This window comes from Gouania willdenowi, chromosome 21 (genome assembly GCF_900634775.1).
Source record: "Gouania willdenowi chromosome 21, fGouWil2.1, whole genome shotgun sequence".
NCBI classification, from domain to species: Eukaryota; Metazoa; Chordata; class Actinopteri; order Blenniiformes; family Gobiesocidae; genus Gouania; species Gouania willdenowi.
The window spans coordinates 36,269,025-36,294,669 of record NC_041064.1 but is presented as its reverse complement, the minus strand read 5'-3'; the positions used below and the strand labels follow the sequence as shown (position 1 = coordinate 36,294,669).

At 46.4% G+C, this 25,645-nt stretch overlaps 3 protein-coding genes across 3 annotated transcripts; all 3 read left to right on the top strand.

The window, feature by feature from the left end:
* The first annotated feature begins 543 nt into the window (after nucleotides 1-543).
* On the top strand, nucleotides 544-1,695 carry LOC114455718 (trace amine-associated receptor 13c-like). Its single transcript, XM_028437099.1, has 2 exons — nucleotides 544-710; nucleotides 876-1,695. The coding sequence occupies exons 1-2, from the start codon at nucleotides 544-546 to the stop codon at nucleotides 1,693-1,695; spliced, it is 987 nt and encodes a 328-aa protein (XP_028292900.1).
* A 10,885-nt stretch (nucleotides 1,696-12,580) lies between these two features.
* LOC114455717 (trace amine-associated receptor 8b-like) lies at nucleotides 12,581-16,004 on the top strand. Its single transcript, XM_028437098.1, has 3 exons — nucleotides 12,581-12,747; nucleotides 12,913-13,727; nucleotides 15,730-16,004. The coding sequence occupies exons 1-3, from the start codon at nucleotides 12,581-12,583 to the stop codon at nucleotides 16,002-16,004; spliced, it is 1,257 nt and encodes a 418-aa protein (XP_028292899.1).
* Nucleotides 16,005-20,745: 4,741 nt separating this feature from the next.
* Nucleotides 20,746-24,223, top strand: LOC114455716 (trace amine-associated receptor 13c-like). Its single transcript, XM_028437096.1, has 3 exons — nucleotides 20,746-20,912; nucleotides 21,078-21,892; nucleotides 24,111-24,223. The coding sequence occupies exons 1-3, from the start codon at nucleotides 20,746-20,748 to the stop codon at nucleotides 24,221-24,223; spliced, it is 1,095 nt and encodes a 364-aa protein (XP_028292897.1).
* Nucleotides 24,224-25,645: the final 1,422 nt, after the last annotated feature.

The window sequence follows — 25,645 nt, the reverse complement described above, 5'->3', positions numbered from 1 at the left end:
GACTTGTACAACTCAAAGAATCGAAATTGAGAATTGTTTAGACCAGGAATCGAAATTGGGAATCGGAATCGGAATCAGAATCGTTAAAATCCAAATGATACCCAACGTAACCCCTAGGCGTCATGGGCGCCCCCCACCTTCGGCCTTGTTCCTGCCTCCATTGACTTTGTGGTGATAGGCTATAGTAAGGCATAAAAATGGAAAAATGTTAAAAAAATTTTTTTTACTTTTCCAGTGCCACCACTGGAAATGTTAGTGTAGAGCCCTGAGAGTTTCTCATTCTTCAGTTGTTTGGGAACCCCTGTAAACAGAGACGTAATGTAAGAGTAAATGCCCTGATGTTAATTTATTCTGACCAATCCCACATGAACATCAGATCATCCAATCCTTGACCTAGAAAGTTTACTTGTGTGTTGACCCGGCCCAGTGGGTGGAGGTCACCGTGTCATACGTGCACTTTTCAACATGGGAGGAGCAACAGGAGTTATAATAATGAGTCAGAGCAGACGAAGGCTGGTGCAAAGCTCAGCCAAGACTGCAACAATGGACGTGGAGGAGTCTGAACTCTGCTTCCCTCACCTCAACTCCTCCTGCAGGAAGAACAGCAGAGCTCCAGCTGTGTCCATGCTCATCTACGTCATCCTGTCCTCCATGTCTCTGCTCACCATGGTCATGAACCTCATGATCATCATCTCCATCTCACACTTCAAGTATTCACAACGTTATACCTCATGAAAAGTCTTTGTTGCTGTTGTTTCTAATGATTACTGGTGATTCTAATGATTATTGCTCTTACTAATTATAATTACTGGTGTTTTTACTAATTATTACTGCTGTTGTTACTAACGAGTGTGTGATTTTTCTGGTTTTCGCAGGAAGCTGCACTCTCCAACCAACTCCCTCCTCCTCTCCCTGGCTGTATCAGACTTCATAGTGGGCTTCCTCTTGGTCTTCCAGATCATCCTCATTGATGGCTGCTGGTTCCTCGGTGACATCATGTGTGGGGTTTACTTTGTGTTAGATTACATCTTCACCTCCGCCTCCATAGGAACCATGGTTCTGATATCCGTGGACCGCTACGTGGCTGTCTGCTACCCTCTGCACTATCCCATTAAGGTGACCCAGTACAGGGTCCAGGTGTGTGTGTTCCTGTGCTGGATCATCTGTGCATTCTTCCACTGCATGATCCTGATGGACAGCATTCAACAGCCCGGCCTGTACAACACCTGCGTGGGAGAGTGTGTGGTCATCATCGACTTTTTTGGTGGTATCGCAGACGTGGTGTGCTCATTCGTTGCGCCCGTCACTGTTATTGTTGTCCTGTACGTGAGGATTTTTGTGGTGGCCGTGTCGCAGGCGCACGCCATGAGGTCCCAGGTTAAGGGCGCCATAGGTCAGGGGTTTGTGCAGAGGGTCGCGGCCAAGAAGTCTGAGATTAAAGCGGCGAAGGCGCTGGGCGTGGTCGTGCTTGTGTTTCTCATATGCGTGTGTCCGTATTTTTGTTTTACGCTGGAAAGCGGCGACGCTGTGGTCAGCGCTTCAGCCGCCGCCTTCGTCATGTGTTTGTTTTACGTGAATTCCTTTCTCAACCCACTGATCTATGCCTTTTTTTACCCCTGGTTCAGAAACTGCATGAAATGTATAGTTACATTTCAGATACTGAAGCCAGGTTCATCTGATGCTAACATGGGTTAGTTAGAAACACTTTGTGTCTGTGTTTCAGATGATTCCGTCTTTTTTTGATCCCCTGTTGTTCATCTCTGTGCATTTAGCAGCTTGTGATTTCATGTTTAACCATTTGATCTTTACAGCTGAAAGAAGAACGCAGGATTCAAGCTTTGTTTGCTTTTTAAATGAGTTTTCATGATTTTTTTTTATTAACACACAAAAAAGCTAAATGTGTTTCTGTCCTTTGTGTTTACAGGGTCACTTATTACAGCAGGATGTTTTCATCTATAATTGTGGTTATCATCAACCTTTATAATAAGTGCTGACTAGGCCACTGGGAGTGAGGCTCAAGGCCAAGGCAGGCTGACTTGATAATGTATGATGTTTTTAGCAACATTTTGGAACTATAGACATTATTGTTTCTGGTCAAACATTTTGATGCCCTGTATGGCTCAATTATAAAAATAACCCAAATCCATCAATTCACCACTGGCACACATTTCATATTATTATTATGATTATTTGTTATTTTACACTTGTGTGATAATGTTCCATTATGGTTCTTGATGTATTTGATTTATTTCTTTAATTTGTTCCTGAGCTTTGAAACTCTACTGTAATGCCACATTATGACATTATAACGTGTGTTCTGAAACATGTTGAGCCTCCTCCAGGTGCTGCTGTAGATAAGAGAAACATCCTCTTTAGAGCTCACTCATCATGATAATAAAGCTCCTTTAGCAGCTCCTCCAACACAGACACTTTTGTGCTACATTTGAAGCATGAGCTTCTCTTTTTGACATTTTTGTCTGACTTCCTCAAAGGCCGTCATCTATTTTCTCAGCGATGGTAAATGTCACAGCAGCAGTTTGTCAGTAATCTGAGCTCCAGACCATAATGACCTGAATTCATTCTACTGACAAAAGGCTGCAGAGCTGCTTATCACACGTATGTTTCTGTAGCACAAGGTCTAATGATCTTTAGAAGTTCCAGTAGCTCTGGGTACGAATGACTGGCCCATTTACATTCACCATGATGATAGGTTGACCAGATTTTTAAAACTCAAAACCGGAACAGTAATGTAACCAAAGAAGATGACAGATTTTCAAAAGAAAATATTTGCATTTTTATTTGTAATGAAAATAAATTACATTTCTAATTTCTTCCTTTTTGATGAATTGTTTTATTGCAAAAAAAACAAATTTAAAGTGGCCATCAGTCAGAAAGCAACATTTTAAGTGGACATAAAATTATTTTGAATAATCAAAAAGCAACTTAAAGGAGAAAACAGGTAATATTGTCAATGCCATCGACCAATCAGCATCAAGTGGCAGTGGTTCCGGCCAAATGTCAATTTGTTTTATCTACCATTGACTTTCTTGGCCACCAGGTGTACTCACGGGAAGCTGTTTCCCGACTTGCCAGGGTGGAGATGGTTCATAGTTCTATTTCATAATATTTTGTGAGATGTCTCACTATGGGATGTACCCTCTGTCTGCATTCCTCTGAAGCATTTATTTCAATCTGCCAATCCTGATTGGCCGGTGAAGCACGTCCGTCCGCTAGGGGGACCGTGTGAATCACTCACACGGTCTGTGTGAGTGATTCCATCACACCAAGATGGCTGCTCTTCGGGCGAGTCACATGGGATGGCTGGCGGACCATTGGTCATGGGTCATGTTTGGCCTGCGTTCTGCTCTGAAGAAGGATCTCCAGTAATGTGCTGCGAAGCTGGTCTATGGTCAGTCGTTGAGGGTCCTGGGGTAATTTTGCTGGCTGCTACGACTCCATGTTCTGGGATGGCCAATCACCCGGCTACCAAGGAGGTGTTGGTACTTGTCCCCATGCACCATTGTTTGCCCCGGTCCCAGCTGAGTTTTGTAGTCCTCCGACATGATGGACATCATTACCCGCTCCAGCCTCCTTATAACAGGCCCTTTCCATATGTGGAGGTGGGGCCAAAGAACTTCCTTTATTGATTGGATGGTCGAAGGTAATGTGTCACGGTGGATCGGCTCAAGCCCACTCATCAGGACCTGGAAGGGTTGAAGGTGCCCACTCTGCCTCTGCGCTGTGTTCGGCCCCCTGCTGCTGTGTCGACCCAGGTTCCCTCACTATTCCTCCTGCCTGGTAGCCCCCCTTTTCCGGCGTAGGCTTGTCATCATGGGTGCCCCCCTCCTGCGGCCTTGTTTCTGCCTCCATTGACTTTGCGGGAATAGGCTATACTAAGGCATAAAAACGGAAAAATGCAATTTTTTTTTTCCTGAAGTGAGACTATAGTAAGGCATGAAAATGGAGAAATATTACATTTTTTCCTGAAATAAGGCTATCGTCAGGCATATGGGCGTCCTGTTAGGCCTTGTCGGTGGGTGTGAATGAGTGGGCCTGAGTGAGGGTGGGGGTGGCCATTGCTTAACCTTCAACGTCAAAAAAAAAAAAAAAAAATAATTACCCAATAATAAATAGCTTTATTATTGTTCTAAATGATGTAATATTTACAAGTATTGAAAAAGAAAATTCTTTTTTTTTTTTAAAAAAAAAGAAAATTGTTTTTTTTTTTTAAAAAAAAAAAAAAAAAAGGTTACACTTTTTTTATGACCATTTTTAAAAAAATATATATTTGTCAGGATGTGGGGGCCCCTGAGAGTTTCTCATTCTTCAATTGTTTGGGAACCCCTGTAAACAGAGACGTAATGTAAGAGTAAATGCCCTGATGTTAATTTATTCTGACCAATCCCACATGAACATCAGATCATCCAATCCTTGATCTAGAAAGTTTTCCTGTGTGTTGACCCGGCCCTGTGGGTGGAGGTCACCGTGTCATACGTGCACTTTTCAACATGGGAGGACCAACAGGAGTTATAATAATGGGTCAGAGCAGACGAAGGCTGGTGCAAAGCTCAGCCAAGACTGCAACAATGGACGTGGAGGAGTCTGAACTCTGCTTCCCTCACCTCAACTCCTCCTGCAGGAAGAACAGCAGAGCTCCAGCTGTGTCCATGCTCATCTACGTCATCCTGTCCTCCATCTCTCTGCTCACCATGACCATGAACCTCATGATCATCATCTCCATCTCACATTTCAAGTATTCACAACGTTATACCTCATGAAAAGTCTTTGTTGCTGTTGTTTCTAATGATTACTGGTGATTCTAATGATTATTGCTGTTACTAATTATAATTACTGTTGTTTTTACTAATTATTACTGCTGTTGTTACTAACGAGTGTGTGATTTTTCTGGCTTTCGTAGGAAGCTTCACTCTCCCACCAACTCCCTCCTCCTCTCCCTGGCTGTATCAGACTGTTTAGTGGGCTTCCTCATGGTCTTCCAAATCATCCTTATTGATGGCTGCTGGTTCCTCGGTGACATCATGTGTGGGGTTTACTTCATCTTAGATCACATCTTCACCGCCGCTTCCATAGGAACCATGGTTCTGATATCCGTGGACCGCTACGTGGCTGTCTGCTACCCCCTGCACTATCCCATTAAGGTGACCCAGTACAGGGTCCAGGTGTGTGTGTTCCTGTGCTGGACCATCTCTGTGTTCTTCCACTGCATGCTCCTGAAGAACAACATCCAACAGCCTGGCCTGTACAACACCTGCATGGGAGAGTGTGTGGTCATCATTGACTTTTTTGGTGGTATCGCAGATGTGGTGTGCTCATTCATTGCGCCCGTCACTGTCATTGTTGTCCTGTACGTGAGGATTTTTGTGGTGGCCGTGTCGCAGGCGCGCGCCATGAGGTCCCAGGTTAAGGGTGCCATAGGTCAGGGGTTGGTGCAGAGGGTGGCGGCCAAGAAGTCTGAGATGAAAGCGGCGAAGGCGCTGGGCGTGGTCGTGCTTGTGTTTCTCATGTGCGTGTGTCCGTATTTTTGTGTTACGCTGGAAAGCGGCGACGCTGTGGTCAGCGCTTCAGCCGCCGCCTTCGTCATGTGTTTGTTTTACGTGAATTCCTTTCTCAACCCACTGATCTATGCCTTTTTTTACCCCTGGTTCAGAAACTGCATGAAATGTATAGTTACATTTCAGATACTGAAGCCAGGCTCGTCTGATGCTAACATGGGTTAGTTAGAAACACTTTGTGTTTGTGTTTAAAATGATTCCGTCTTTTTTTGATCCCCTGTTGTTCATCTCTGTGCATTTAGCAGCTTGTGATTTCATGTTTAACCATTTGATCTTTACAGCTGAAAGAAGAACGCAGGATTCAAGCTTTGTTTGCTTTTTAAATGAGTATCATTAATTTTTTGATTAACACACACACACACACACACACACACACACACACACACACACACACACACACACACACACACAAAAGCTAAATGTGTTCTGTCCTTTGTGTTTACAGGGTCACTTATAACAGCAGGATGTTTTCACCTATAATTGTGGTTATCATCACCTTTATAATATGTGCTGACTCGGCCACTGTGATTGAGGTCCAAGGCCAAGGCAGGCTGACTTGATAATGTATGATGTTTTTCTGCAGTCAGTGTCTTCTCCTCGTCCTTCTCTTTCTGCTCTGTTTCGGGTGTCGTGAAGCTGATGATGTCAGTTCCTGATCTGTAGTTCACAGCTCAACTAGTCTGAGACACTCTGACGTTCTATCTCTCTATCCTTTTCTGTTGGTCCTTCTGTACACAAACCCCAACCAGTCGACGCAGATGGCTGCCACCTCTGAACCTGGTTCTAATGGAGATTTCTTCCTGTTAAAAGGAAGTTGTTTTATCCCAGTGTTGCTAAATGTTTGTTCATGTGGATCTTGTTGGTTTTTTTCTTTCCTATTATAAATTTTATATTTTGATAAGCTCATTAAGATGACTTTGTTGTAAATTGTGCTATACAAATAAATTTGAATTGAACTGGTTATAGTTTTTTTACCTGCTGATATCAGAATGTTTAATAGATACTTGTTGAAGTATCCTGAGTAGAAGTCATTGTGGTTAATATGATTATTATTAATAATAATAAGGAACGATTACTCCTTGTACAGAGAGAAGTCTGGATATAATCCTGTTTATTTTTAATGCATGTGTACAAATGAATCTAATGAAGAGAAACTAACCCTGTCACCAACTCGCCTCCTTTCAGGATGAAAGTTTTACTAAAAGATTAAAGCTTTCTGTGGAACCATGTCACAAAAGTATCACAATAAGAACTTCATATACACTTTCATACAAGACAAATGTAATGGTCACATAAAAATATTTGACATGAAAAGCGACGTTTTTTTTCTTTAAATCCAATAAATAACATAAAACTTGCAATTACAAATTCTAGAACAGTAATAAAGCTATCTATTATTGGGAACAACTGGTTTAGTAGATGTTTTACCAGTTGTATATGAAAATTTTTTTTACTAGTGATGGGACTCGATTAAAAATATATCTAATTAATTGGAGACTTTGTAATTAATTAATCGCACAACAATATTTTACACGAGAAGCAACGTTTTCCAATTTTTTTTTTTTTTTTACTTTGCACATGCTATCAAAGGTCAACACTTCAAGAAGTGCAATCTTTTTCAGACAGCAATGTATGTTTTGTTATTGCAATTAAATAAATGAATTTATTTTATTGCAGAATTGTGGGGGGGGGGGGTTGACGGGGAAGGGAGCAGGGAGGAGAGATTCAAGGTAGAAAAATGAAAGGGTGGGGAAGAGTTGATTAATGTAAAGTGAGAATGAGAAGTGAAGTTGTAGGCGTGAGGCTTAGGTATAATGGTGGTGGCTGTGGACAGAGGGAAGGAGTGAGTGGTAATACCTGAAACAGTTATTTGGGATCAACGTGTCTAAAGTTAAGCCCAGTACGAGTTTTATCCCACAGTCCAAGACATGCCAGTGCATCATAGACAGATGTATGTGCAAGAAACCGCCACTGGAAAACCAAGCGCTGCCTCGGACCCGATGATGCAGCCAGGCTAGTAGAAAGAGCGGGGGCCACAGAGCCCAGACAACTCCCCCAAGCACCAAAGAGCCGAGGACCCAGCGCACCCCGCCACCGACCCCAACCTCCAACCCCAAGGCCCCCCACCGACATTCACTCCACAATCCCACCCCCGCACCCAATCCCCCAAGGGGAGGCCCCAGAGAGCCCCCGCAAGAGACTCCAGCAGCGGGGGCCAAGACCCACGCCCAGCAGACGGCCACAGCTGCGCCGAATGGGCAGCCGTCTCTGTCCATCCGCTAGGGGGAGGCCCACTTCCTATAAAAGGAGGACACGGACAGACGTGCACCATTCAAACACGTTTTCTCCTCTCAGCTATCTCGCGGTTTTTTTTTATGCCAGCTTAACTGTCCACAGGTGGATTTTCTTTATTCAAGTGAACTAGCACCTGCTCTGGACCACAACAGGTCGAGAAGTAGGCAAAATACAGCTCTTACCTTGCTTTGCTTGGTAGGTCCCGTCCTTCACTGCCGAAATGTAGTGAAAAGCAGTGTAGTGAACCAACACTGCTGTTTTGGCACACGTTGGGCCCCAGCGGCTCTTTCACTCCAGTGTTAGCCCCACTGCACGCTCTTTGCCGCAAGGCCGGTGCGTTGACCTCAGCAAACCTCGCTGTCGTCTTAGTTCCACTGCCCTCGGTGCCTACGGGCCCGTGTGCATGTCGGTCCTCTCTCTGGGCTCTCACGAAAGTGTGTAGCCCGGCTTCCGCCCCAGATATTATGGTATTCAAGCATTGGACGAAAGCAAAAGCTGCCGTCTTGAAAACCAACGCTGTCCTCGATGTCTCAGACGGTCCAGCACGTGTTGGCCTGCATACCTGCTAGCACCTGTGCTAGCTGCCTTGGGGTAGCGCTAGTTAAGCCACCTGCTCTCTTAACTGCGTCTCGCAGTGATGGAAGCTAAGGCCTCTCTCACCAAAGGAGCAGAATGCTCTGGGGCTCGCTTCTGTCCGTGTGGGGGTAAAATGTCCACTAAGTACAGGCACAGTCTGCCTCAACTGCCTGGGTCTGGAACCAGCTCGCATGGCGGTCGAAACTCTGTGCTCATGTAAGCACTGCGCCGTGTTTAACGCACGGAGCCTCTACGGAGACTGGCTCGCCTGTCTGAGCAGGACTCCTTCCCCCCTCACAGTGTTCCCGTGGAGGCGGGTGAAGTAGAGACTCCGCTGATGGAAGCTGCGGCTGCTCAGGGTTCCAGCTGGGGCTCCCAGCTCGACCTGGTAAGCCCCTCTTTGCTTCACGAGGATGTCCTTGTGATTGACTTTGGGGAGTTTGATGAAGACTCCTCTGACCTTCTTGGCTCAGGTGTGGACGAGGAGGATGAACCTTTCATCTCGGGCGAGTTTCCTACCGCTTCTTTTGCCTCCCAGGAGGACATGGAGGGCTCCACGCCTGTTTCCTATCCTCCCAGCCTAGACAGTGTAAATGCGCTGCGGCTTGGCTGGCCATTCCGTGGCCCACCGTAGTGATTGAAACGACCAGGTCCTGCTACGAAGAAAAGAAGCTTTCCGTTTCGAAAGGCGCTTCCAGCCATATTCTTCTTGTTTTTCCTGAGCTGATCGTTGAAGTAGCAGGTTCCTGGAAAGTGCCTCATCCCTCAACTGTGAGGCGATGGAGAGCCTCGGACTGCTTTGCATGCCGCCGGTGGAGCCCCTTGTTGTGGCCCACTTGATCCCTTGACAGCTAGCTGTCCCCCCTGGAGGCCCGTGTTACTGTCCAGGGCGGGCCGTCTCCAGTCAGACCTGTCCGGTAGGACATATGCGGCCACTGCTCTCTCATTCAGGGCGCTGAATGTCCTCTTTCTCCTCACTGCCTATCAGGCTGAACTCTCTGAATATTTTGCCCTGTCTCAGGACCCTGCGATGATGGAGGAAATATCCACGATTGCCGGCATGTCTCCCCGCACCCAGCACTGTTCCGGGCAGGCTTTGGGAAAGGTGATGAGCAACATGGTTATCAAGGAACTGTCTGACGCAGAAATAAACGACATCCTGAATGCCTCCGTTGTTCCCCAAGGGAATTTCAACTTTGCTTTGTCTTCAATGCAGCAGCGCTGCAAGGAGAAAAAGAGAGACCATGAGGCTCTCTGCCTCTGTCTCCACCGTCGCAACAAAGGGCTTTCCTTCAGGCTGCTCCCCAGGGTCCGCAGTTTAAAGCGGCAAGACCTTCCGTTCCCCGGCCAGCTCCAACACAACCTCGTCATGGCTCGCCTACTTGGCCCGGGAACCCTGCCGCTTTGGTGGCTGCTGCTGCGCCAGCACAACCTGCTCAGCACACGCAGTCACCTGTGCATTGTTGGGCTGTTCTCAACCCTCTGCTGTTTGGGAGAGACAGACTGGTTCCGCAGGATGTTTGGCTGTTGCATGCACCAACACACATCCAAAACAGAGTGATGTGTTCATTGCTCACACCACTAGGCCAAAGGCCAGGGGCAAATCATGTGAAAGCAATGTCTGCCACAAGTGGTGAGGAGCGCTCTCGGTTCATCCATTGTGCGCTTAACTTTTCCTGGCTGATGCAAGGATCATCACCCGGGCTTCATGCCAAAGATGGTGGGCTTGTTTTTTTCCCCATTGACCTTTTGGCCTTTTCTGCCTCACAGGGTGAGCAGCGGCCAAATGTGTTATGTCCAGTTTTTGTGAATCACAGTTAAATGGAGCCTCAGAAGGTGCGATCAGCTGTTCGTCTCCTGGGCCAATCCCCACAAGGGGAAGGCTGTTACCAAGCAATGTCTGTCACACTAGGTGGTAGAGACTATTGCTTTGGCTTACTCGTGTCAGGGTCTGCAGCCGCCTATGGGTCTGTGTTCACACTCGACTCGGGGTCTTGCCACATCCTGGGCTTTGTTCAGGGCAATATCTTTTCAGGACATCTGTACGGCAGTGAGTTTGACCTCGCCCCTCACGTTTATCCGCTTTTACATGCTGATCGTTTCCACTCTGTGCGTGGCACGGAAGGTTTTACTGTCCTGATGTGATCAGACTTCTGCCCTGGGGGCTGGTACTGCTCAATAAGCATGTCTACACTATGGGAGTTTCCATAACCCATAGTGAGACATCTTATTATGAAACAGAACTTTAGGTTATGTATATAACACCAGTTCTATGAGTTATATAAGTGAGATGTCCCACCAGACTACCCTTTTTGCCCGAACAAGGAGAAGAGGTGCTTATTTTGAATGGTGCATGTCTGTCTGTGTCCTCCTTTTATAGGAAGTGGGTGGCTCCCTAGCGGACGGACGCGCTTCACCGGCCAATCAGAATTGTCAAATTGAAATAAATGCTTCTGAGGAATGCAGACAGAGGTTGCATCCCATAGTGAGACATCCCACTCATATAACTCATAGAACAGCTCAGCTCTTGTCAGCGGGCCAAAGACCATCAGCACATTAAGACTCCACTCGGACCTTTTCTGGTGCTGGAGAGGCTGTTTAACCATCTGGACCTTTGCCTCCATCCAGTGGATATACACATCACAGGACCACAAGGTGGCCAGAGGCGGTGCCTTTGTCGTCAACTACGATGGAGGAGGTTGCCCGGTCACTCATCTCGACCTGAATCTCGCCTTTTTGACACACCATCTGAGCCTGACCTCCAACAGAGATGCCCAGTTGACGTCAAAGATATGGAATGCAATGAACACAACAGCATACAACCCCCAGGCAAACGGTCTGTGTGAGTGATGCCATCACACCAAGATGGCTGCTCTTCGGGCGAGTCACATGGGATGGCTGGCGGACCATTGGCCAAGGGTCATGTTTGGCCTGCGTTCTGCTCTGAAGGAGGATCTCCAGTAATGTGCTGCGAAGCTGGTCTATGGTCAGTCGTTGAAGGTCCTGGGGTAATTCTGCTGTCTGCTACGACTCCATGTTCTGGGATGGCCAATCACCCGGCTGCCAAGGAGGTGTTGGTACTTGTCCCCATGCACCATTGTTCGCCCCGGTCCCAGCTGAGTTTTGTAGTCCTCCGACATGATGGACATCATTACCCGCTCCAGCCTCCTTATAACAGGCCCTTTCGATATGTGGAGGTGGGGCCAAAGAACTTCCTTTATTGATTGGATTGTCGAAGGAAATGTGTCACGGTGGATCGGCTCAAGCCCACTCATCAGGACCTGGAAGGGTTGAAGGTGCCCACTCTGCCTCTGCGCTGTGTTCGGCCCCCTGCTGCTGTGTCTACCCAGGTTCCCTCACTATTCCTCCTGCCTGGTACCCCCCTTTTTTCCGGCTCAGGCTTGTCATCATGGGTGCCCCCCTCCTGCGGCCTTGTTTCTGCCTCCATTGACTTTGCGGGAATAGGCTATACTAAGGCATAAAAACGAAAAAATGTAATTTTTTTTTTTTCTGAAGTGAGACTTTAGTAAAGCATGAAAATTGAGAAATATTAAATTTTTTCCTGAAATAAGGCTATCGTCAGGCATATGGGCGTCCTGTTAGGCCTTGTCGGTGGGTGTGAATGAGTGGGCCTGAGTGAGGGTGGGGGTGGCCATTGCTTAATCTTCAGCGTGAAAAATAAAAAAAAATTAATTACTCTATTAATATATAGCTTTATTATTGTTCTAAATGATGTAATTTTTACAAGTATTGAAAAAGAAAATTCTTTTTTTTTTTTTAAAAAAAAAAAAAAAAAAGGTTACACTTTTTTTATGACCATTTTTTAAAAAATATATATTGGTCAGGTTGTGGGGGCCCCTGAGAGTTTCTCATTCTTCAGTTGTTTGGGAACCCCTGTAAACAGAGACGTAATGTAAGAGTAAATGCCCTGATGTTAATTTATTCTGACCAATCCCACATGAACATCAGATCATCCAATCCTTGATCTAGAAAGTTTACCTGTGTGTTGACCCGGCCCTGTGGGTGGAGGTCACCGTGTCATACGTGCACTTTTCAACATGGGAGGACCAACAGGAGTTATAATAATGAGTCAGAGCAGACGAACGCTGGTGCAAAGCTCAGCCAAGACTGCAACAATGGACGTGGAGGAGTCTGAACTCTGCTTCCCTCACCTCAACTCCTCCTGCAGGAAGAACAGCAGAGCTCCAGCTGTGTCCATGCTCATCTACGTCATCCTGTCCTCCATGTCTCTGCTCACCATGGTCATGAACCTCATGATCATCATCTCCATCTCTCATTTCAAGTATCCACAACGTTATACCTCATGAAAAGTCTTTGTTGCTGTTGTTTCTAATGTTTACTGGTGATTCTAATGATTATTGCTCTTACTAATTATAATTACTGTTGTTTTTACTAATTATTACTGCTGTTGTTACTAACGAGTGTGTGATTTTTCTGGCTTTCGCAGGAAGCTTTACTCTCCCACCAACTCCCTCCTCCTCTCCCTGGCTGTATCAGACTTCATAGTGGGCTTCCTCATGGTCTTCCAGATCATCCTCATTGATGGCTGCTGGTTCCTCGGTGACATCATGTGTGGGGTTTACTTTGTCTTAGATCACATCTTCACTGCCGCTTCCATAGGAACCATGGTTCTGATATCCGTGGACCGCTACGTGGCTGTCTGCTACCCCCTGCACTATCCCATTAAGGTGACCCAGTACAGGATCCAGGTGTGTGTGTTCCTGTGCTGGATCATCTCTGTGTTCTTCCACTGCATGCTCCTGAAGAACAACATCCAACAGCCTGGCCTGTACAACACCTGCATGGGAGAGTGTGTGGTCGTCATTTACTTTTTTGGTGGTATCGCAGCCGTGGTGTGCTCGTTCATTGCGCCCGTCACTGTCATTGTTGTCCTGTACGTGAGGATTTTTGTGGTGGCCGTGTCGCAGGCACACGCCATGAGGTCCCAGGTTAAGGGCGCCATAGGTCAGGGGTTGGTGCAGAGGGTGGCGGCCAAGAAGTCTGAGATGAAAGCGGCGAAGGCGCTGGGCGTGGTTGTGCTTGTGTTTCTCATGTGCGTGTGTCCGTATTTTTGTGTTACGCTGGAAAGCGGCGACGCTGTGGTCAGCGCTTCAGCCGCCGCCTTCGTCATGTGTTTGTTTTACGTGAATTCCTTTCTCAACCCACTGATCTATGCCTTTTTTTACCCCTGGTTCAGAAACTGCATGAAATGTATAGTTACATTTCAGATACTGAAGCCAGGCTCGTCTGATGCTAACATGGGTTAGTTAGAAACACTTTGTGTTTGTGTTTCAGATGATTGCGTCTTTTTTTGTTCCCCTTTTGTTCATCTCTGTGCATTTAGCAGCTTGTGATTTCATGTTTAACCATTTGATCTTTACAGCTGAAAGAAGAACGCAGGATTCAAGCTTTGTTTGCTTTTTAAATGAGTATCATTAATTTTTTGATTAACACACACACACACACACACACACACACACACACACACACACACACACACACACACACAAAAGCTAAATGTGTTCTGTCCTTTGTGTTTACAGGGTCACTTATAACAGCAGGATGTTTTCACCTATAATTGTGGTTATCATCACCTTTATAATAAGTGCTGACTCGGCCACTGTGAGTGAGGTCCAAGGCCAAAGCAGGCTGACTTGATAATGTATGATGTTTTTCTGCAGTCAGTGTCTTCTCCTCGTCCTTCTCTTTCTGCTCTGTTTCGGGTGTCGTGAAGCTGATGACGTCAGTTCCTGATCTGTAGTTCACAGCTCAACTAGTCTGAGACACTCTGACGTTCTATCTCTCTATCCTTTTCTGTTGGTCCTTCTGTACACAAACCCCAACCAGTCGACGCAGATGGCTGCCACCTCTGAACCTGGTTCTAATGGAGATTTCTTCTTGTTAAAAGGAAGTTGTTTTATCCCAGTGTTGCTAAATGTTTGTTCATGTGGATCTTGTTGATTTTTTTCTTTCCTATTATGAATTTTATATTTTGATAAGCTCATTAAGATGACTTTGTTGTAAATTGTGCTATACAAATAAATTTGAATTGAACTGGTTATAGTTTTTTTTACCTGCTGATATCAGAATGTTTAATAGATACTTGTTGAAGTATCCTGAGTAGAAGTCATTGTGGTTAATATGATTATTATTAATAATAATAAGGAACGATTACTCCTTGTACAGAGAGAAGTCTGGATATAATTCTGTTTATTTTTAATGCATGTCTCCAAATGAATCTAATGAAGAGAAACTAACCCTGTCACCAACTCGCCTCCTTTCAGGATGAAAGTTTTACTAAAAAATAAAGTTTTCTGTGGAACCATGTCACAAAAGTATCACAATAAGAACTTCATATACACTTTCATACAAGACAAATGTAATGGTCCAAAATCTCACATCTATTGGATTATAAAGATGTGTTTAAAAAATTATAATTGGGGGGACTCAATTAAAAAAAATTATTTAATTATTTCGAGAATATGTAGTTAATCTAAATTAATCGCATAAAAATATTTGCCATGAAAAGCGACGTTTTTCCAGTTGAAAGGGATTTTGGTTTATAAATCAATGAAAACAATACATGAGCTTAAACAACAAAATAGTGTTTATAATTTTCTTTAAATCCCATAAATAACATAAAACTTGCAATTACAAATTCTAGAACAGTAATAAAGCTATCTATTATTGGGAACAACTGGTTTAGTAGATGTTTTACCAGTTGTATTTGAAAATTTTTTTACTAGTGATGGGACTCGATTAAAATATATATCTAATTAATTGGAGACTTTGTAATTAATTAATCGCACAACAATATTTTACACATGCACATGCTATCAATGGTCAACACTTCAAGAAGTGCAATCTTTTTCAGACAACAATGTATGTTTTGTTATTGCAATTAAATAAATGAATTTATTTTATTGCAGAATTGTGGGGGGGGGGGGGGGGGGGGGTTGACGGGGAAGGGAGAAAGGGAGTAGAGATTCAAGGTAGAAAAATGGACGGGTGGGGAAGAGTTGATTAATGTAAAGTGAGAGTGAGAAGTGAAGTTGTAGGCATGAGGCTTCGGTATAATGGTGTGGACAGAGGGAAGGAGTGAGTGGTAATACCTGAAACAGTTATTTGGGATCAACGTGTCTAAAGTAAAGCCCAGTACGAGTTTTATCCCACAGTCCAAGACATGCCAGTGCATCATAGACAGATGTATGTGCAAGAAACTGCCACTGGAAACCCAAGCGCTGCCTCGGACCCAATGATGCAGCCAGGCTAGCAGAAAGAGCGGGGGCCACAGAGCCCAGACAACTCCCCCAAGCACCAAAGAGCCGAGGACCCAGCGCACCCCGCCACCGACCCCAACCTCCAACCCCAAAGCCCCCCACCGACATTCACTCCACAATCCCACCCCCGCACCCAATCCCCCAAGGGGAGGCCCCAGAGAGCCCCCCGCCAGAGACCCCAGCAGCGGGGGCCAAGACCCACGCCCAGCAGACGGCCACAGCTGCGCCGAATGGGCAGCCATCTCTGTCCATCCGTTAGGGGGAGACCCACTTCCTATAAAAGGAGGACACGGACAGACGTGCACCATTCAAACACGTTTTCTCCTCTCAGCTATCTCGCGGTTTTTTTTTATGCCAGCTTAACTGTCCACAGGCGGAATTTCTTTATTCAAGTGAACTAGCACCTGCTCTGGACCACAACAGGTCGAGAAGTAGGCAAAATACAGCTCTTACCTTGCTTTGCTTGGTAGGTCCAGTCCTTCACTGCCGAAATGTAGTGAACCTCCAGGCCTCAGCTTCAGCTGACGGCTCCCTTCAACACTGCTGCTTTGGCACACGTTGGGCCCCAGCAGCTCTTTCACTCCAGTGTTAGCCCCACTGCACGCTGTTTGCCACAAGGCCGGTGCGTTGACCTCAGCACACCTCGCTGTCATCTTAGTTCCACTGCCCTCGGTGCCTACGTGCCCGTGTGCATGTCGGTCCTCTCTCTGGGCTCTCACGAAAGTGTGTAGCCCGGCTCCCGCCCCAGATACTATGGTATTCAAGCATTGGACGAAAGCAAAAGCTGCCGTCTTGAAAACCAACGCTGTCTTCGACGTCCAGCACGTGTTGGCCTGCATACATGCTAGCACCTGTGCTAGCTGCCTTGTGGTAGCACTAGTTAAGCCACCTGCTCTCTTAACTGCGTCTCGCGGTGATGGAAGCTAAGGCCTCTCTCACCAAAGGAGCAGAATACTCTGGGGCTCGCTTCTGTCCGTGTGGGGGTAAAATGTCCACTAAGTACAGGCACAGTCTGCCTCATCTGCCTGGGTCTGGAACCAGCTCGCATGGCGGTCGAAACTCCGTGCTCATGTAAGCACTGCGCCGTGTTTAATGCACGGAGCCTCTACGGAGACTGGCTCGCCTGTCTGAGCAGGACTCCTTCCCCCCTCACAGTGTTCCCGTGGAGGCGGGTGAAGTAGAGACTCCGCTGATGGAAGCTGCGGCTGCTCAGGGTTCCAGCTGGGGCTCCCAGCTCGACCTGGTAACCCCCTCTTTGCTTCACGAGGATGTCCTTATTATTGACTTTGGGGAGTTTGATGAAGACTCCTCTGACCTTCTTGGCTCAGGTGTGGATGAGGAGGATGAACCTTTCATCTCGGGCGAGCTTCCTACAGCTTCTTTTGCCTCCCAGGAGGACATGGAGGGCTCCACGCCTGTTTCCTATCCTCCCAGCCTTGACAGTATAAATGCACTGAGGCTTGGCTGGCCATTCTGTGGCCCCCCATAGTGATTGAAACGACCAGGTCCTGCTACGAAGGAAAGAAGCTTTCCGTTTCAAAAGGCGCTCCAAGCCAAATTCTTCTTGTTTTTCCTGAGCTGATCGTTGAAGTAGCAGGTTCCTGGAAAGTGCCTCATCCCTCAACTGTGAGGCGATGGAGAGCCTCGGACTGCTTTTCATGCCGCCGGTGGAGCCCCTTGTTGTGGCCACTTGATTCATTGACAGCTAGCTGTCCCCCCTGGAGGCCCGTGTTACTGTCCAGGGCGGGCCGTCTCCAGTCAGACCTGTCCAGTAGGACATATGCGGCCACTGCTCTCTCATTCAGGGCGCTGAATGTCCTCTTTCTCCTCACTGCCTATCAGGCTGAACTCTCTGAATATTTCGCATTGTCTCAGGACCCTGCGATGATGGAGGAAATATCCACGATTGCCGGCATGTCTCCCCGCACCCAACACTGTTCCGGGCAGGCTTTGGGAAAGGTGATGAGCAACATGGTTATCAAGGAACTGCTTGACGCAGAAATAAGCGACATCCTGGATGCCTCCGTTGTTCCCCAAGGGAATTTCAACTTTGCTTTGTCTTCAATGCAGCAGCGCTGCAAGGAGAAAAAGAGAGACCATGAGGCTCTCTGCCTCTGTCTCCCCAGGAAATCCCCGCTCACGTCTCCACCGTCGCAACAAAGGGCTTTCCTTCAGGCTGCTCCCCAGGGTCTGCAGTTTAAAGCGGCAAGACCTTCCGTTCCCCGGCCAGCTCCAACACAGCCTCGTCATGGCTCGCCTACCTGGCCCGGGAACCCTGCCGCTTTGGTGGCTGCTGCTGCGCCAGCACAACCTGCTCAGCACACGCAGTCACCTGTGCATTGTTGGGCTGTTCTCGACCCGTCCTCCCCTCTGCCAAGGCTCGACCCTCTGCTGTTTGGGAGAGACAGACTGGTTCCGCAGGATGTTTGGCTGTTGCATGCACCAACACACATCCAAAACAGAGTGATGTGTTCATTGCTCACACCACTAGGCCAAAGGCCAGGGGCAAATCATGTGAAAGCAATGTCTGCCACAAGTGGTGAGGAGCGCTCTCGGTTCATCCGTTGTGCGCTTAACTTTTCCTGGCTGATGCAAGGATCATCACCCGGGCTTCGTGCCAAAGATGGTGGGCTTGTTTTTTTCCCCATTGACCTTTTGGCCTTTTCTGCCTCACAGGGTGAGCAGCGGCCAAATGTGTCATATCCAGTTTTTGTGAATCACAGTTAAATGGATATGACAAGGAGCCTCAGAAGGTGCGATCAGCTGTTCGTGTCCTGGGCCAATCCCCGCAAGGGGAAGGCTGTTACCAAGCAATGTCTGTCACACTAGGTGGTAGAGACTATTGCTTTGGCTTACTCGCGTCAGGGTCTGCAGCCGCCTATGGGTCTGTGTTCACACTCGACTCGGGGTCTTGCCACATCCTGGGTTTTGTTCAAGGCAGTGTTTGTTCAGGACATCTGTACGGCAGTGAGTTTGACCTCGCCCCTCACGTTTATCCGCTTTTACATGCTGATCGTTTCCACTCTGTGCGTGGCATGGAAGGTTTTACTGTCCTGTTGTGATCAGACTTCTGCCCTGGGGGCTGGTACCGCTCAATAAGCATGTCTACACTACGGGAGTTTCCATAACCCATAGTGAGACATCTTATTAAGAAACAGAACTTTAGGTTATGTATATAACACTGGTTCCATGAGTTATATGAGTGAGATGTCCCACCAGACTACCCATTTTGCTCGAACAAGGAGAAGAGGTGCTTATTTTGAATGGTGCATGTCTGTCTGTGTCCTCCTTTTATAGGAAGTGGGTGGCTCCCTAGCGGACGGACGCGCTTCACCAGCCAATCAGAATTGGCAAATTGAAATAAATGCTTCTGAGGAATGCAGACAGAGGTTGCATCCCATAGTGAGACATCTCACTCATATAACTCATAGAACAGCTCAGCTCTTGTCAGCGGGCCAAAGACCATCAGCACATTAAGACTCCACTAGGACCTTTTCTGGTGCTGGAGAGGCTGTTTAACCATCTGGACCTTTACCTCCCTAGAGTGGACATACACATCACAGGACCACCAGGTGGCCAGAGGCGGTGCCTTTGTCGTCAACTACGATGGAGGAGGTTGCCCGGTCACTCATCTCGACCTGAATCTCGCCTTTTTGACACACCATCTGAGCCTGACCTCCAACAGAGATGCCCAGTTGACGTCAAAGATATGGAATGCAATGAACACAACAGCATACAACCCCCAGGCAAACGGTCTGTGTGAGTGATTCCATCACACCAAGATGGCTGCTCTTCGGGCAAGTCACATGGGATGGCTGGCGGACCATTGGCCATGGGTCATGTTTGGCCTGCGTTCTGCTCTGAAGGAGGATCTCCAGTAATGTGCTGCGAAGCTGGTCTATGGTCAGTTGTTGAGGGTCCTGGGGTAATTCTGCTGGCTGCTACGACTCCATGTTCTGGGATGGCCAATCACCCGGCTGCCAAGGAGGTGTTGGTACTTGTCCCCATGCACCATTGTTTGCCCCGGTCCCAGCTGAGTTTTGTAGTCCTCCGACATGATGGACATCATTACCCGCTCCAGCCTCCTTATAACAGGCCCTTTCGATATGTGAAGTTGGGGCCAAAGAACTTCCTTTTTTGATTGGATGGTCGAAGGAAATGTGTCACGGTGGATCGGCTCAAGCCCACTCATCAGGACCTGGAAGGGTTGAAGGTGCCCACTCTGCCTCTGCGCTGTGTTCGGCCCCCTGCTGCTGTGTCTACCCAGGTTCCCTCACTATTCCTCCTGCCTGGTAGCCCCCCTTTTCCGGCTCAGGCTTGTCATCATGGGAGCCCCCCTCCTGCGGCCTTGTTTCTGCCTCCATTGACTTTGCGGGAATAGGCTATACTAAGGCATAAAAACGAAAAACTGTATTTTTTTTTTTTTCTGAAGTGAGACTATAGCAAGGCATGAAAATGGAGAAATATTACATTTTTTCCTGAAATAAGGCTATCGTCAGGCATATGGGCGTCCTGTTAGGCCTTGTCGGTGGGTGTGAATGAGTGGGCCTGAGTGAGGGTGGGGGTGGCCATTGCTTAACCTTCAGCGTGTAAAAAAAAATAAATAATAATTACTCTATTAATAAATAGCTTTATTATTGTTCTAAATGATGTAATTTTTACAAGTATTGAAAAATATTTTTTTTTTTTAAAAAAAAAAAAAAAAAAAAGGTTAGGGGGCCCCTGAGAGTTTCTCATTTTTCAGTTGTTTGGGAACCCCTGTAAACAGAGACGTAATGTAAGAGTAAATGCCCTGATGTTAATTTATTCTGACCAATCCCACATGAACATCAGATCATCCAATCCTTGATCTAGAAAGTTTACCTGTGTGTTGACCCGGCCCTGTGGGTGGAGGTCACCGTGTCATACGTGCACTTTTCAACATGGGAGGACCAACAGGAGTTATAATAATGAGTCAGAGCAGACGAACGCTGGTGCAAAGCTCAGCCAAGACTGCAACGATGGACGTGGGGGAGTCTGAACTCTGCTTCCCTCACCTCAACTCCTCCTGCAGGAAGAACAGCAGAGCTCCAGCTGTGTCCATGCTCATCTACGTCATCCTGTCCTCCATCTCTCTGCTCACCATGGTCATGAACCTCATGATCATCATCTCCATCTCACATTTCAAGTATTCACAACGTTATACCTCATGAAAAGTCTTTGTTGCTGTTGTTTCTAATGTTTACTGGTGATTCTAATGATTATTGCTCTTACTAATTATAATTACTGCTGTTTTTACTAATTATTACTGCTGTTGTTACTAACGAGTGTGTGATTTTTCTGGCTTTCGCAGGAAGCTTCACTCTCCCACCAACTCCCTCCTCCTCTCCCTGGCTGTATCAGACTTCATAGTGGGCTTCCTCTTGGTCTTCCAGATCATCCTCATTGATGGCTGCTGGTTCCTCGGTGACATCATGTGTGGGGTTTACTTTGTGTTAGATTACATCTTCACCTCCGCCTCCATAGGAACCATGGTTCTGATATCCGTGGACCGCTACGTGGCTGTCTGCTACCCCCTGCACTATCCCATTAAGGTGACCCAGTACAGGGTCCAGGTGTGTGTGTTCCTGTGCTGGACCATCTGTGCGTTCTTCCACTGCATGCTCCTGATGGACAGCATTCAGCAGCCCGGCCTGTACAACACCTGCGTGGGAGAGTGTGTGGTCATCATTGACTTTTTTGGTGGTATCGCAGATGTGGTGTGCTCGTTCGTTGCGCCCGTCACTGTTATTGTTGTCCTGTACGTGAGGATTTTTGTGGTGGCCGTGTCGCAGGCACACGCCATGAGGTCCCAGGTTAAGGGCGCCATAGGTCAGGGGTTTGTGCAGAGGGTGGCGGCCAAGAAGTCTGAGATGAAAGCGGCGAAGGCGCTGGGCGTGGTCGTGCTTGTGTTTCTCATGTGCGTGTGTCCGTATTATTGTGTTACGCTGGAAAGCGGCGATGCTGTGGTCAGCGCTTCGGCCGCCGCCTTCGTCATGTGTTTGTTTTACGTGAATTCCTTTCTCAACCCGCTGATCTATGCCTTTTTTTACCCCTGGTTCAGAAACTGCATGAAATGTATAGTTACATTTCAGATACTGAAGCCAGGCTCGTCTGATGCTAACATGGGTTAGTTAGAAACACTTTGTGTTTGTGTTTAAAATGATTCCGTCTTTTTTTGATCCCCTGTTGCTCATCTCTGTGCATTTAGCAGCTTGTGATTTCATGTTTAACCATTTGATCTCTACAGCTGAAAGAAGAACGCAGGATTCAAGCTTTGTTTGCTTTTTAAATGAGTATCATTAATTTTTTGATTAACACACACACACACACACACACACACACACACACACACACACACACACACACACACACACACACACACACACACAAAAGCTAAATGTTGTCTGTCCTTTGTGTTTACAGGGTCACTTATAACAGCAGGATGTTTTCACCTATAATTGTGGTTATCATCACCTTTATAATAAGTGCTGCCTCGGCCACTGTGATTGAGGTCCAAGGCCAAGGCAGGCTGACTTGATAATGTATGATGTTTTTCTGCAGTCAGTGTCTTCTCCTCGTCCTTCTCTTTCTGCTCTGTTTCAGGTGTCGTGAAGCTGATGATGTCAGTTCCTGATCTGTGGTTCACGGCTCAACTAGTCTGAGACACTCTGATGTTCTATCTCTCTATCCTTTTCTGTTGGTCCTTCTGTCTCCTAACCCCAACCAGTCGACGCAGATGGCTGCCACCTCTGAACCTGGTTCTAATGGAGATTTCTTCTTGTTAAAAGGAAGTTGTTTCATCCCAGTGTTGCTAAATGTTCGTTCATGTGGATCTTGTTGATTTTTTTCTTTCCTATTATGAATTTTATATTTTTATAAGCTCATTAAGATGACTTTGTTGTAAATTGTGCTATACAAATAAATTTGAATTGAACTGGTTATAGTTTTTTTTACCTGCTGATATCAGAATGTTTAATAGATACTTGTTGAAGTATCCTGAGTAGAAGTCATTGTGGTTAATATGATTATTATTAATAATAATAAGGAACGATTACTCCTTGTACAGAGAGAAGTCTGGATATAATTCTGTTTATTTTTAATGCATGTCTCCAAATTAATCTAATGAAGAGAAACTAACCCTGTCACCAACTCGCCTCCTTTCAGGATGAAAGTTTTACTAAAAAATTAAAGCTTTCTGTGGAACCATGTCACAAAAGTATCACAATAAGAACTTCATATACACTTTCATACAAGACAAATGTAATGGTCCAAAATCTCACATCTATTGGATTATAAAGATGTGTTTAAAAAATTATAATTGGGGGGACTAAATTAAAAAAATGTATTTAATTATTTCGAGAATTTGTAGTTAATCTAAATTAATCGCATAAAAATATTTGACATGAAAAGCGAAGTTTTTTCAGTTGAAAGGGATTTTGGTTTATAAATCAATGAAAACAATACATGAGCTTAAACAACAAAATAGTGTTTATAATTTTCTTTAAATTCCATAAATAACATAAAACTTGCATTTACAATTTCTAGAACAGTAATAAAGCTATCTATTATTGGGAACAACTGGTTTAGTAGATGTTTTACTAGTTGTATATGAAATTTTTTTTACTAGTGATGGGACTCGATTAAAAATATATATCTAATTAATTGGAGACTTTGTAATTAATTAATCGCACAACAATATTTTACACGAGAAGCAACGTTTTCCAATTTTTTTTTTTTTTTACTTTGCACATGCTATCAAAGGTCAACACTTCAAGAAGTGCAATCTTTTTCAGACAGCAATGTATGTTTTGTTATTGCAATTAAATAAATGAATTTATTTTATTGCAGAATTGTGGGGGGGGGGGGGGTTGACGGGGAAGGGAGCAGGGAGGAGAGATTCAAGGTAGAAAAATGAAAGGGTGGGGAAGAGTTGATTAATGTAAAGTGAGAATGAGAAGTGAAGTTGTAGGCGTGAGGCTTAGGTATAATGGTGGTGGCTGTGGACAGAGGGAAGGAGTGAGTGGTAATACCTGAAACAGTTATTTGGGATCAACGTGTCTAAAGTTAAGCCCAGTACGAGTTTTATCCCACAGTCCAAGACATGCCAGTGCATCATAGACAGATGTATGTGCAAGAAACCGCCACTGGAAAACCAAGCGCTGCCTCGGACCCGATGATGCAGCCAGGCTAGTAGAAAGAGCGGGGGCCACAGAGCCCAGACAACTCCCCCAAGCACCAAAGAGCCGAGGACCCAGCGCACCCCGCCACCGACCCCAACCTCCAACCCCAAGGCCCCCCACCGACATTCACTCCACAATCCCACCCCCGCACCCAATCCCCCAAGGGGAGGCCCCAGAGAGCCCCCCGCAAGAGACTCCAGCAGCGGGGGCCAAGACCCACGCCCAGCAGACGGCCACAGCTGCGCCGAATGGGCAGCCGTCTCTGTCCATCCGCTAGGGGGAGGCCCACTTCCTATAAAAGGAGGACACGGACAGACGTGCACCATTCAAACACGTTTTCTCCTCTCAGCTATCTCGCGGTTTTTTTTTATGCCAGCTTAACTGTCCACAGGTGGATTTTCTTTATTCAAGTGAACTAGCACCTGCTCTGGACCACAACAGGTCGAGAAGTAGGCAAAATGCAGCTCTTACCTTGCTTTGCTTGGTAGGTCCCGTCCTTCACTGCCGAAATGTAGTGAACCTCCAGGCCTCAGCTTCGGCTGACGGCTCCCTTCAACACTGCTGCTTTGGCACACGTTGGGCCCCAGCAGCTCTTTCACTCCAGTGTTAGCCCCACTGCACGCTCTTTGCCGCAAGGCCGGTGCGTTGACCTCAGCACACCTCGCTGTTGTCTTAGTTCCACTGCCCTCGGTGCCTACGGGCCCGTGTGCATGTCGGTCCTCTCTCTGGGCTCTCACGAAAGTGTGTAGCCCGGCTCCCGCCCCAGATACTATGGTATTCAAGCATTGGACGAAAGCAAAAGCTGCTGAGGTGTATTGACTGTTTCACATGTGAAAGGAAATTAAATCATCTAAATTGAACTTTGACTGAGATACTGTACTAGCCTCAGCATTGGGGTCAGAAGGTTTGTCTCCCTCTGTGAAGTGCAAATGTGGACCAAGGGGGGATCCTTTCCCCTTCCTGGCCAAGCAAAGGAACAGTAGGATCAAAGAACAGGTTCGTTCCTGTTCTCACCTCTTTGTTACATTAAACAATCAATCAATGTTTACTTGCTAAGTTTTCAAACTCTGGGCTCCGACCCCCTGCGGAGCCCAAGGGATTTTATTACCCCCAAAGGTCACTCAGGATGTTGGAAGAATACCAGCTGTTTGTTTCCCCCTCAAAATGAGATCAAAGAAATTGTAAATTCAGGCCTTAGACTATTTAACTCGAGCCTTTGTTCATTGCCATGTGAGGGTTTTATCACCTTAAGGGACAAATGTTGCTTCCTTTCTTTGTGTCCCAGAGAAGGGTCGTTAAGTAATCATGTGACATCTGAGAACTTTGTGAAAGATATAAGCTTCTCTCTCCTGTTCTTGCTTCAGAGTAAATCTGACCCCGGCTGCTCTCACAGGGCTTCTGCCTCAGCCCTGTTCTTTTGATTCTGCTTGTGTTAATAAACTCTGTATTATTATGCAAGCCAGTTTCATCTACGATCCCTTTTTTCCACACTACATCTTTTTCATCGTTCACATCTCCACCTGGGGAATCCACAACACATCCGTCTTGAAAACCAACGCTGTCCTCGACGTCTCAGACGGTCCAGCACGTGTTGGCCTGCATACCTGCTAGCACCTGTGCTAGCTGCCTTGTGGTAGCGCTAGTTAAGCTACCTGCTCTCTTAACTGCGTCTCGCGGTGATGGAAGCTAAGGCCTTTCT